Below are 12,653 nucleotides of genomic sequence, written 5' to 3'. Positions count from 1 at the left end.
CGCACTATCCATTTGTAGCATCTATTTTGTGAAATCCCAGGGTTTTGCTTTAGCTCTAGCAAAAGCCAGCAGATCTATCAGTTGTCACTTGTGTTGTTACAGCATCCATTTATTCATCCCAGGGCTTAAAAGAAAACACACACGCGCACGTAAACAATTCTCTTCTAAAAGTGTATATACTTGGTACAGTCTAAATAAAATGACGATCACCTCCCACCAATCAGAATGGTTGTCACTAAAAAGATAAGAAACAGGGACTTCCCTCACAGTCCAGTGGCCCAGACTCTGTGCTTCTAGTGCAAGGGGGCAGGGGTTCGATCCCTGGTCAGGGAACTCGATCCCACGTGCCACAAGTAAGACCCAGCACAGCCAAATAAGTAAATACTTTAAAAATAAATTTAAAAAAAAATTTTTAAGGTAATAAATAACAAGTACTGGCAAGGATATGGAGAAAGGAAAACACTTGTGCACCGTTGGAGGGGAGTGTAAGTTGGTGCAACCACTACGGAAAACAGTATGGAGGCTCCTCAAAAAGTTACCAGTAGAGCTACGATGCAGTCCAGCTATTCCACTTCTGAGTATGCGTCCAGAGAAAACAAAACACTAACGTGAACGGTACCTGTGTACCCCTACACTCACTGCAGCATTATTTACGGCAGCAAAGATGCGGGAACAATCCAAGTGTCCAGCACATGAATGGATAGAGAGATTGCGGTGTGCATAAACAGCGATATTACTCAGCCATAAAAAAGAATGAGACTGTACCATCTACAAGAGCATGAATGGACCTAGAGAGTACTAGGCCAGGTAAAATAAATCAGACAAAAAAGACAAAGGCCATATAGTTTCAATTCTATGAAATTCTGTCTTAAAAAAAAAAGACAAATGAGCAAACAAAACAGAAAGACTCAAAGATACAGCAGTGGTTGTTGGGGAGATAGGAAGTAGGTGAAAGATTAAAAGGTATGAACTTTCAGTTATAAAATAAGTCACAGGATGTAACGTATACCATAGGGAGTATAGGCAGTAACACTGTGGAAACTCTGTATGGTGACCCACAGTCACCAGATTTATCATGGTGATCAACTGATAATGAATATAAATGTCCAATCCCTATGTAGTATATCTGAAATCAATACAATATTGTATGTCAACTATACTTCAATTTAAAAACTGAAAAGAAAAAAAAGAGAGCCCTACGAATACAACAACAAATGTTTAGAAATTAACTCTTCTACAGTAAAAATCATTTAAAATGTCATAAATGACATAACTGTCTCAAATTATCCAAATATAATCACGCTACATTTTTCACATCATTTTCAACTGCCCAAGCTAAAAAACAAACACACACACACACACTCAAAATTAAATATTATCAAACAAATTGCAAAAAACCTCAGCAGGCTACTTTTCCTAATATACTCATATAAATAATCATTTAATCGTTAATAACATAAATCTTAGAAAATTTACCAAAAGCAAACTTATCTCCAGTAATCTGGACAAGAGGCTTCATAAACGTTTAAATCTTAAAACCTTGGAACAACTAATAGTCACACTTCCATACCAGTTTTCAGTCCAAATTGATTTTATCTTTCATTCACCTCCGTTAACTGGCTAGGCTGTTCCTTTCCTTGTTGTTTCTGTTTTAGGTAACCACTAACCAACTTGAAGTAGGAGACAATTTTTTAAAATGATAAACCTCATACTTAGTACATTTACTGAAACCATAGCCACCTACCAATAGTTAATGCTAAGGGATTTTAGTTTGAAAACAGTGAAAACGGGGGTAATTACAGGTTTCTAGATATTGGTCATTTGTCAGATCTTAAATTTTCAGAGCCATGTGGGCAAACACGGATGTAAGACAGTGTTCTCATCCTCCTTTGAAAGAAGAGAATTTCAGAATCTTCTCAGAGAAGAAAAGGAAGTCTGGGGTGCGCAGCCTCAGAACCCTACTCCTCCCTTAGACAACAGGGAAATTTCTGAATTTTCTTTTAAAAGGTGTTCTAGTCAACTAGACGTTTCACTGTAGTTAACATAATCCTTCCTGTGAGCAACTTCCAAGAAACAGAATCAAATGAATTATGCAAAATAAGACTACAGTGAAATAAATAAAAGTACACCGTATCTCCACCTGTTCTAGACCCTTCGTTCACTCCAGTTTCCTTCTCCTCAGAAATTTAATCTTAATAATAAACTGCACTCATGGATCACCATTAATACGTGAGAATAAAATGGCTTGAGTAGGTCTGTCCCTGTGCTCAATACAAAGCTGGAATAATGACAACTGGAGAAAAATCTATAATCTCCAAAATAAGTCCTATTGGAAAAAAAACTGTCAAGCTGTACGTCAGCTGTCCAACTATGCACTATTTTAAACAAAACTAGTAATTTCATCAACTCCCTGACTGGACAGCACAGTAGAATTCCATAAACTGCACCCTGAAGCTCCCACTGGGTCCTTCTGAATCAAATACAAATGTGCTATAGGCAGTATTTATTAGGACATAAAACAATGCATATTTTAGACAAGGATTAAGATTTCCCCCCTTAACAATAATCAACCAGTACACACCTAATTCTCATATTTCAATTTTTATTTTTTTTTTATTTTTTTTCTGGTAGACAGTACCACTTGACAATTATACTGCACCAGGCATAAGAAGTTAAGATTTCCACCACAGGGACGTTTTGTATTCAGAATCCAATATAAATATTTCTAGTCAGACATCTCCATGGCTACAGATATTTGGTTGCTTGATTTATATGCATAGAAAGAAACAGTTGTCATAACTGTAAAAAGCAGTACTTAACAAGTACTTTTACATGATTGGAATAGTTTTCCTTTAATATTACAATACTGCTTATTGGTCTGAAAACTAGGTCACCCTACATGATGTTCTGATTTTTCCCCAAGGCATCATGAGTATATCTGTTTATTCTTTCACTCCTGCATTTTTAGCCTTCTAGTTGATTTAGGGACTATTTAATCAGAAATCATTTTAGCATTGCAAAAAAAAAAAAAAAAAGCTTTGTTAAGGGTACATTATAGACCATAATGATTTTCAGACTTCTTTGTATTAAAAAAAAAAAGGTATTTGGAGGCTCGGAAGAGGCACATGCACACTTGGGGTGAAGGGAACAAAATATAGAGGAGTCTGCTAAGCACAAATCTTCCTTCTGGTCCCCAATGCCTTCAAATAAATACAAATATTTAAAAAAAAAAAATCTCACACTGTGATTAAAAAAAGAAAAAGAAGGTCAGCCTCTTGGACGTCCTGGGAAGTCCGCTTCCAGGAGCCTCGCCCGGGCGGGAGGTCAGTCGTCTGTCTTCCGGGCCAGCCTGCAGAAAGTCCAGTTGTGCTCCACCGTGTTCTCGTTGGCCCGCTCACTCATGTGGTGCACTCGGGTGTTGCGGATCGTGAAACCCTGCTTTGTGATGTACTCCATCAGGTGGACTCGGAGAGAGACTTCCTGGTGATAATCACAGGGTCCAAAAGTGAAGGACACCTGGCAATCTCTGGTGTCCATCATGTGCTTATTCCACTTGGTAAAATAGTTTGATATGCCTTCTAGTAAGGAATGGACCTTGGTGGTAATGGTTAACTGGGTTATGATGACAGCTACCGGATTGGAGTACTTAGAAAGCTTCCGGGTACTAGATAACTCCACGACTTCTTCAAAAGTATCCACGGGATACAAAGGCTTGGGGTCATTGAGACACTGAATCAAGGGCTCAATCTGATAAAAGTCTGCCTCTTTCCGAAGCAGATCAAATTCCTTAAAATCCAGGGGCAAGGTCAGCTCTGAAGTTCTTAAGAAGTTGAGGACATATCGGAAAAGAGGTCCATCTCGATCAATGAAGTAATTGCCTTGAGGGTCTCGAGCTGTGGGGAAGTCCCCCCCAAACATGGCTCCAAGCATGGAATCCGGGTAACGCGTCAATGTGGTGAGAGACGTCGTGTACAAGTGTCCACCTACATTTAACGTGACTGGGTCAGTCATCTGAAATTGTTTAAAACATGATCAGTCATCTGAAAAAAAATTTTTTTTCTTAAAGCCTAACTTTGACAAATTAAGAAAATTAGTGGCAACAAGCAAAGCGAAAGATTCAGGCTACAGCACATCCAGCAAGCCACTGATGCAAAACAGCTTTAGTTTCAGTGAGAAACCCACCCAGATGAAGGGATCTAACATTCGCTTTCAACAGAAAAAAGAGATATGTCCACCGCTTCAGAGCCTTACACTGAGAAAGGAGGGCATGACTTCCAAAGCCATTTAATTTCAGGCCCAGGGTCTAGAGGTTTTCAGGTTAGAGTACATTATGGGAAGAGGAAGAGAAACTTAAAATATACTCATTTTTTTCCCCAATTAAAAAAAAAAGACTTCTATGTTTCTTAACTCAATTTAACATAAAATAGAATATAAATGATTGAATAACAAAGATACCTACTTTCAATATTTTCGTCTTTTCCCCCTCAACATAAGGAGGGAAATGATGAAATTTTAAAAATAAAACTTCATGTGGACTTAATCTCAACTTTTCATGGAAGAAATAGTGCCAAATACTAACTTAAAATACACAGTTTGGTCAAAACAATCTCATATTTTTTGTTGTTGTTCAGCCTCTAAGTCATGTCCAACCTTTGCACCTCCACTGACTGCAGCCCGCCAGGCTCCGGTCCATTGGATTCTCAAGGCAAGAAGACTGGGGTGGGTTCTCACATACCCAAAGGCTAATAGCAGCTTTCAAATTTCATAATCTGATAGCATAATCACTTTTATAACATTAATGTCACAATCTGACCTTTAATTTTGAAAAGCAAGCTTCTCTAAATAAGACATATCTTTGGCTTTTAAAACCTTAAGAAATAAAGCAAGACAGGTAAAGACAGGTAATATGCAAATAAAATACTTCTTACCAAAGGAAAAAAATAAATAGGAAGACACAGGCACATGCAAAAAAAAAAAGTGCCAGTGGGCAAGGCGGCATCTTCCCAACCACTAACCTCGTCAACCACAAGAAAGTGTCCTGTCTCACCTACTACGCATTCATTAACAGTCATTACTCTAAGAAGAAAGCGTCTCAAGAGAAAGATACTTTAAGACCAAAAAAGCAGTGATCATTAAAAGTTACATGGAGAGTCCACGCTGAGCTCGCTTACTTAAAAACACCAAAGTTAAAACACCCCAAAATACACAGAAACTAATTGGGAGGGAGGGAAGAGTTGTACCATTGCTCAGTTCCATTCTCACTGAGATGCATTATACCTAAGAATACATATGAAGCGAGAAAAGACACACAGGAATAATTTGCCAGCCTTCAAAATGCATCCTCAAAAGCCTCTCACCATATAGCCCCAGTCTCCATTATCCATCTGCTCCAGTGCTGCGTCTCGGGGAGCCCAGGTTCCAGGGAAACTTGGGGAAGAGAAAAAGACATGTGACAGTGCATATCACCACGAAAACAGAAGTAACGTTTTCTCACCCAACAGCAGGCCGTACACCAGAGAAATACTCATCTTTGTTCTAAGGCAAAGATCTAGGGGAGAAAGGATTTCCCAAAGGTCTTCTAGGGGGTCCCACGACATCCTTACCACAATGGGTACCTAAGAGACTGGCAAATGTTTACAGAGGAAAGAGTTATCCTAAACTTTGAGAGGAAGGTAGAGAGTCTAGGGAGTAAACCAGTTATTCAAATTCTACCTATCTTTTCTGAAAATTCAATTTTTAGAATTCCTGCAGGAGAACATTATGATTAACGCTACAACATTATCTGGTACAAAACTATGACGATCCTTATCGAAAAGGTTAACAGAGGGAAATAGTAAACTCTTCATAAGCATTTCAGCTACATAAAACTAAACATCTTAGTAACAGCATTAGAAACCATAGACCTCCAAGACACTGGCATCTCCTTCCAAGAGAAATACACCAGCAACGTAGCTCTGCTGGAACACAGAAGACCTAATTACACTTTTAATAATGATACCTTTTCTACAGTAATCAAAACAAATACAAAACAAGTTAAATGCCGAACCATTAGAGCACAATTTGGGGCAGAAAAGAACCTTACCAATCTATCATGAGAGTCACTAGGCTGGCACTTAGGAAGGGACAGCCTGAAGACATTGACAAACACCCAGATATTCATGATGCCATTTTGATTTTATTTTTATCTACAATTCAAAAGCAGTTAAACAAACAGTTTCTCAGCTCCTGAACTGCTTCAGTCAGTTCTCCTTCACACACATTAATCCCCAAACCACCCGGCAATGCAAACTCCAGGGCAAATTTCAAAAGCTTTGGCAAGAGACAATAAGAAACATGGGCTTAAGGGTATTTAACCAGGAAAAGCACTGTTTGTTTGTTTGGGCTTGTTTTTTTTTGTAACGGATTCATTTTTCCCACTTTTAGAGGAATCTGGCACACTAATTCCCAGAACAGGCCCTGGCTACAGAAGATCACAAAGGCTCTTTCTCAAAAGGTCACTCAGGCATGTAGAGAACATTTGCATAGCACAGCAGGGACTGAAATCAGAGCCTCAAGCATCCATTTCTCTACCTTGCAAATTCTTCAAAGCAAACAAGCTAAAATGTAAACCAGACAACTGTGGGGTCAGTTTTTAATTCTCCACACTCGGCAGTTGGGTGTAGGTAGGGCTCCACATGCTATAGGCTGAGAAATGGAACAAATGTCAAATTCAGGGCTGTGATGACAACCTTTCATTCCTCTGACTGACTTCAACAACAGAAGTTGAAGTAACAGAACCAAGAAACAGGTTTTTACCAATTTGTATTACGTGCACCTGATTCAGTTACTGATGCAACAGACAGATCAGCAGATGGAACAACTGAGCGATTTAAACGGTCAGTCACCCAGAAGTTCTGCTGGGATGCCCACCTCTGGCCTTTCCCCATCACCCAAAGGGTTCATTACTGGCAGCCTCAAAAATAATTCAGTCGACCAACATTCCCTGGAGGGTAGAAGGGGCGGTGGGGGGCCTATGTGCAATCCAGATACACAGGCACAGGAAAGTATGGTCCTTGCCCTGGTGGGGCTTTCAATCTATGAAGAAGGGCCAGATGCAACAACTAAAGTTACAGAATTCAAAGGTCCTATATAAGAGATGGACTGGCAGAGAGCTGAGGGAGAAAGCGAGACCAACGCCAAACATGAAAACGGAGGGCTTTGGGGAAGGGCTCGTGTCAATGGAACTCAGCAGGAATGTTTGGACAACCTGAAAAGGGATTCTAGAATGAAGAAACAATTTAAGTAAAGGGCTGAGGGCTCCCCCACAACATCCCTGATACAGTAAGCAGAATGTGAATAATTATCTTACTTTTGGAGATGCTTCCCTGGTGGCTTGGCTGATAAAGAATCCGCCTGCGATGCAAGGGACCCCGGTTCGATTCCTGGGCTGGGAAGATCCCCTGGAGAAGGGATAGCCTACCCACTCCAGTATTCTTGGGGTTCCCTTGGGGTTCAGCTGGTAAAGAATCCGCCTGCAATCTGGGAAACCTGGCTTCAATCCCTGGGCTGGGAAGATCCCCTGGAGAAGGGAAAGGCTACCTATTCCAGTGTTCTGGTCTGGAGAACTCCACAGACTTTATAGTCCATGGGGTCATTTAGAGTCGGACACGACTAAGTGAATTTCACTTTCCACTTCCGGAGATGTAACAGAGAAAAGGCACTTTAAGAGACTTGCTCAAGGGCCCATGGCTAGAAAGTAACTGAGCAGGAGTTTGGGTTTTCTGATTCTTAGTCCAAATCTTTCCACAAACCTCTTCCTCCAACAGAAACTATAAGAATAATATCCAAGAAACGAGAAATCCAAAGGATTAACTTAAAAACCCCTAACAGCCATCTATTAACGCTATCCACCTAAGGGTTTATTTACAAATGTAACAGTAACTCAGCCAAAGTGAGCAGTTATCATGGATTTGGAAAATTCCCTTGAAGCAAAATGCCAAGGACCTACTGTCCAGTGTGGGCTTCCCTGACGGCTCCCACGGTAAAGCGTCTGCCCGCAATGCGGGAGACCCGGGTTCGTTTCCTAGGTTGGGAAAGTCCCCTGGAGAAGGAAATGGCAACCCACTCCACAGCACTGTTGCCTGGAAAATCCCATGGACGGAGGAGCCTGATAGGCTACAGTCCATGGGGTCGCAAAGAGTCGGACACGACTGAGCGACTTCACTTCACTGTCCAGTGTGATTTGAGACTGCTATCTTCGATCTCAAACAACTCCACTCTGTAAATATCCAAATAGTTGAATGAGACATCGGAGATGCAAAAAAAAAAAAAAAAAAGAAAAAGAAAAAAAGGAGACCAAAGACAAGTAAAAACCAAACAAAGAAACAAGTATCATCAAAGTCACGGGTGTTATGCAAGGACTGTCCATTATTAATCCTTTCTTTTTTTTACTGCTAAATCAAAACAAGATAGCTTTCTGGGCAATTACACACACACGCAGATGATGCTCCTGAATCTGTTCTACAGCAAAAGGCAAGGTTCTATTCCTGTACAAAGATGTAATAAAACCTCAAAGCTTAATAATTCAGGAAAGCAATTATGGAGATCTATATAAGTCCATGTTTCTTTAAAAAGTTCCCAAAAGCTTCCCTTCATTTCTGTATAAGATACATCAAAATAAGATGAAGTTACTATCAATTTCAACTACTAAACTGTACCCTCAAAATGAAAATGTCCACTTAAGAGCTCTAGGGCAGGAAAAATAGCAATGATTAATTTACATTTTAGCTCTATGCCTTACTTCTAAACATCCTCTGTAGAGACACTCAGATACAGCACAAACTAAAAAAAGCAAGGACATTCCCGGTCAACCAGTAGCTGGATAATCAACCTCTGAACTGATGACTGTTAGGACCATCTTAGAGACAATGCAGATAAATGAAATAAAACACAGTGCAAAAGAATTTCCAGAATAGCTTCAGTCTCTTCTACTAAGTCATTTTCCAGAGCTGCTAACAATTAGAAATGATTCATTTGCTTTTCATCTTCTCTCCCTTCTGGCACTCAGCAGTGGAGGACTTAATGAGAAATTGAAGGACCACAAGACAGACAGCAGAAGGAAGCTCTTGAAATGGGCATCAAATGTGCCTGTCTTATTTGAGAAACACACACCTAATATTTCAGAAAAATGGACAGGAATGGACATCATGAAGGTACCAATGAAAAACATCTTTCCTTTATAGTGACTTGCCTTACTAAAAATTGTTTTAAACAACAATACTGCTGCTGCTAAGTCACTTCAGTCGTGTCCAACTCTGTGTGACCCCACAGACGTCAGCCCACCAGGCTCCCCCGTCCCTGGGATGCTCCAGGCAAAAACACTGGACTGGGTTGCCATTTCCTTCTCCAATGCATGAAAGTGAAAAGTGAAAGGGAAGTCGCTCAGTTGTGTCCGACTCTTCATGACCCCATGGGCTGCAGCCCACCAGGCTCCTCCATCCATGGGATTTTCCAGGCTAGAGTACTGGAGTGGGGTGCCATCGCCTTCTCTGAATGCCACCAAACCCAAAAATTCAAACAGACTTCTGACCCTATAAAATCAAGTTCACGTGAAAAGATCTGACCTTTGGTGCAAATAAAATACATGTGGTAACAACCAGCAGACTGTTCCCAAAGGAAGTAAAGCAGTTCTGAAAATTCACCCAGATGCAGCTTCAAAGGTTAATTATGACTAATATATAAATTCTGACAGTGTAATGTTAGCAGATAATTATGTTAAGGAAAACACAAACTCAAGAATTTATGAAAGCCTTAAAAAAAAACCTGTTTACAATTTTCTACATTAGCAAATGTGAAAAACACACAATTCAACAAGTGAATGACTTGAAGAATAACGTAAGAACCCCTGAAACTCATTTTCCTCACCACAGCAGAACTCAATTACAGGCTTCGTGGTTATGATGAACTAATTTAACACACATATTCTGGGCTTATCATTTCTGCTACAGACTAAGAATTCTCTGGAATAAAACTCCCGCTCCTATCCTACATAATAACTTATACATTGCAATACACACCTCCAAACTTGAATAAATAATAAACACATAACTATTTCCTTCCCTAAGTTTCCAGGTAGCCCTTTTAAAATGCCTTTCTACTGAAATCTTTGTAGCTGGCATTCAGAAGAGACAACTCAACAAATTCCATCTATACATACCTTCAAAATCACCTTTGTGCTGAATTTCTCTGTTCTTGAAATGTGGGAGTTTTTCAAAGTGAAATACTTTTTATAGTAACTAGTTCATCAACTAAAGGAGTCTTTGGGGTTAACATTCACATACAGGCTGGTTTAAGTAGCCAGGCACAGAAGGAGAATGTGATTATGGTGTTAGGTTACGCTTGACCATAACCAATACACAAATAGACCGTTTCATCCAAAACCTAATCCTTTTTTCTCTCTGCCCTCTCCATGTGGTCTACAAAAAAGGCGCTCTAGGTTGAAAAGTGACTTTTCCTACTGAAGAGCTACCACAAATAGTCACAAAACCATACCATCCCTCTTACCTTAATTTCTGTAAGATAAAACAGAATAATACCACATTCCCAAAAGGAACAGTACCACTTAAGCACAACACAGAGGCAACACCTGGCCTACAGGGTGACAGATGGGGGCCTGGGGTTTGAGGTCATAGACAGGTCAGAGCAGGAGAGAGAGAAAAGGCCACAGGTGAGGATCCTTAAGCCAGCTTGGCTTCATGACTAATTATAAGACCCAGAGTAAATCATTCTGTATTGGGAACACATGTAAGAATTAAAGATTTTAAAATTAAAAAAAAATAATAATAAAAAAAAAAATAAAACTTACTTGCAACTTTAAAAAAAAAAATAAATAAATAAATCATTCTGTATTGCCCACCTGCTTCTTGGAGAAAAAATAAGTGAGATTATGAATCGAAAATTTATGGGTAAACAGGCAAATGTGAAATACTACTGGCAGTAGCATCCTTAAAATTTCTGTGGCGAATTGAGAAACCTGAGTGTGGACACAAGTAATTCAGAGCGTGGGCATGGAGACCGGGCAAGTATGGAAGAGGAGGGCACTTAATTTGCTTCCAGTCTCCCTCATCCCGTCCTCCTTTTCCTGGAGCCCCACAAGGGAGAACCACAGGTAAAGCGGAGCATCTGGCTTTCAGAGAGACCACCAGATGTCTGACCTCTTCATCACAGAAGGAAGGAACTCTAAAGCATGACTCAGGATTATGTCCAAGGTAAAGCCAAATCCAAATAAGTATTTGGATTCCATTTTAAATAGACTCCAAATATCGCAATCCAAGACACGTTCAGTGATTCACAGATTCACTCTAAAATTTCTTCATGTAGTAATGCTTTAAACTGTGACAAATTAAAATTTAAATGACATGAACCTTAGAAACAGCATCTATGGTGGTCCTCACCACTCAATTCTTAATATTTATGATGTTATGCAAAATGAAGTACTAGTATGGTCTGACCAAAGAGCAAGTTGTCTCAACCTACCAACCATACAGGTTAAAAAAGAGATTTTCCTTTTCCTAGCTACACATCTGTCTTTTTCGAAAACATCTCAGTCCTGGGCTCAGTCCTGTGCTAAACGCTGTCCCCTCGCTTCTCTCCTCTCTTGGAATCGTTCATATACTCAGGCGTTTGTGACAGCAAAGAAAATGCACATACCACGGGGAAACGGTAAGACACGCTCAGGCTACCCCAAACGCTCTTGGCCAAACCAAGTTACCTCAGGTCTCGGGGCACTCAAACCTCTTCTATCACAAAGCCCTAAAACTGGAAGTAGCCAACTTGTTCTAGAACTGGTATAGTTGCAGAAACATGATAACTTCAGCACAATATCCAAAAAGGATCTCTGCTTCGTTTCTGGAGTCCCACCCCTCAGACAGCCTCCACCACTGACAGCCCAGGCCGGCAGGTGCTTCAGGGGCTCCTCACCACCACGGCCATTTATCACCTCTGACGTCCAGCATTAAGAATGCCCTGGGCACACACAAATCTGGGCGTTAAGAACTCAGCTGCGGTCAATCCCTCTTTGGGGCAGAAAAATCCCCTACGGCAGGGTTCAGCAGTCCTGCCGGGGGCTTTAAAATAAGGAAAACTGTAGCCAATAAGCACCACCCACAATCAATCATCTTCCAGCAAACCTTGAGGTGCTCCCGTCCCGGCTTCACTGCTGCCCACGGGCAGAGTCCCCCACCCCGACCCGGGCCCCGGGCGTGGGACGGGAGACACTTGGGGCCCGGGCATGGGGCGCGCACCCGAGCCCTACACCCGGGTCCGCCGAACCCGCAAGTCCCAGCGGGGCAGGCCCCGGATCCTCCGCCCAGGGCCGGCCTCTGGTCGCGGGCAGCCCGCGGCGGGCTCGTGCCAGCTCCGGAGCGCGCCGCCTGGACTCCCCGAGGTCCCCTGAGCGCGGCCCCGCCACCGCCCGGGTTCCCCTCAACCCCGCTGCCGGGCCGCTCCGCGCGGTCTTCGGCTAGAGCCCGGCCCTCCCGAGCCCCGGGCCTCCGCGTCGTGGGCCCGCCCCTACTCACTGCGCTGCGGCGGCGGTGGCTGCCGGGCCGGGAGACGCCGGCGGCCGGAGAGCGCGAGCGCGAGGACGAGCGAGCCCGCGCCCGGCGGCGGCGGCG

The 12,653-nt window shown here is 41.9% G+C and overlaps 1 protein-coding gene across 3 annotated transcripts; it reads right to left on the bottom strand.

Moving 5' to 3' along the window:
* Window positions 1–3,024: 3,024 nt before the first annotated feature.
* Window positions 3,025–10,625, bottom strand: KCTD6 (potassium channel tetramerization domain containing 6). 3 transcript variants are annotated; one of them, XM_052642097.1, is made up of 3 exons: window positions 10,196–10,625; window positions 5,358–5,427; window positions 3,025–4,011 (listed from the first exon to the last, which is right to left on the bottom strand). In XM_052642097.1, the coding sequence occupies exons 2-3, from the start codon at window positions 5,382–5,384 to the stop codon at window positions 3,325–3,327; spliced, it is 714 nt and encodes a 237-aa protein (XP_052498057.1). In that variant the 5' UTR covers window positions 5,385–5,427; window positions 10,196–10,625; the 3' UTR covers window positions 3,025–3,324. The 3 variants fall into 3 exon arrangements, with proteins under 3 accessions (XP_052498057.1, XP_052498052.1, XP_052498065.1); XM_052642092.1 differs by lacking the exon at window positions 10,196–10,625 and adding an exon at window positions 7,349–7,469; XM_052642105.1 differs by lacking the exon at window positions 10,196–10,625 and having other exon boundaries at window positions 3,025–3,983; window positions 5,358–5,407.
* Window positions 10,626–12,653: the final 2,028 nt, after the last annotated feature.

This window comes from Budorcas taxicolor, chromosome 1 (assembly GCF_023091745.1).
Source record: "Budorcas taxicolor isolate Tak-1 chromosome 1, Takin1.1, whole genome shotgun sequence".
Taxonomy (NCBI): Eukaryota; Metazoa; Chordata; class Mammalia; order Artiodactyla; family Bovidae; genus Budorcas; species Budorcas taxicolor.
Note: the sequence above shows the minus strand (reverse complement) of the source record. Positions and strands in the feature narration are given on the sequence as shown.

Excerpts from the sequence above, each read along its gene's own strand:
- KCTD6 (XM_052642097.1), bottom strand. The coding sequence starts at position 5,384 with ATGGATAATGGAGACTGGGGCTATATG. Across the intron at positions 4,012-5,357 it reads ATGGAGACTGGGGCTATATG|ATGACTGACCCAGTCACGTT; the intron begins GTGAGAGGCTTT and ends AAACAATTTCAG.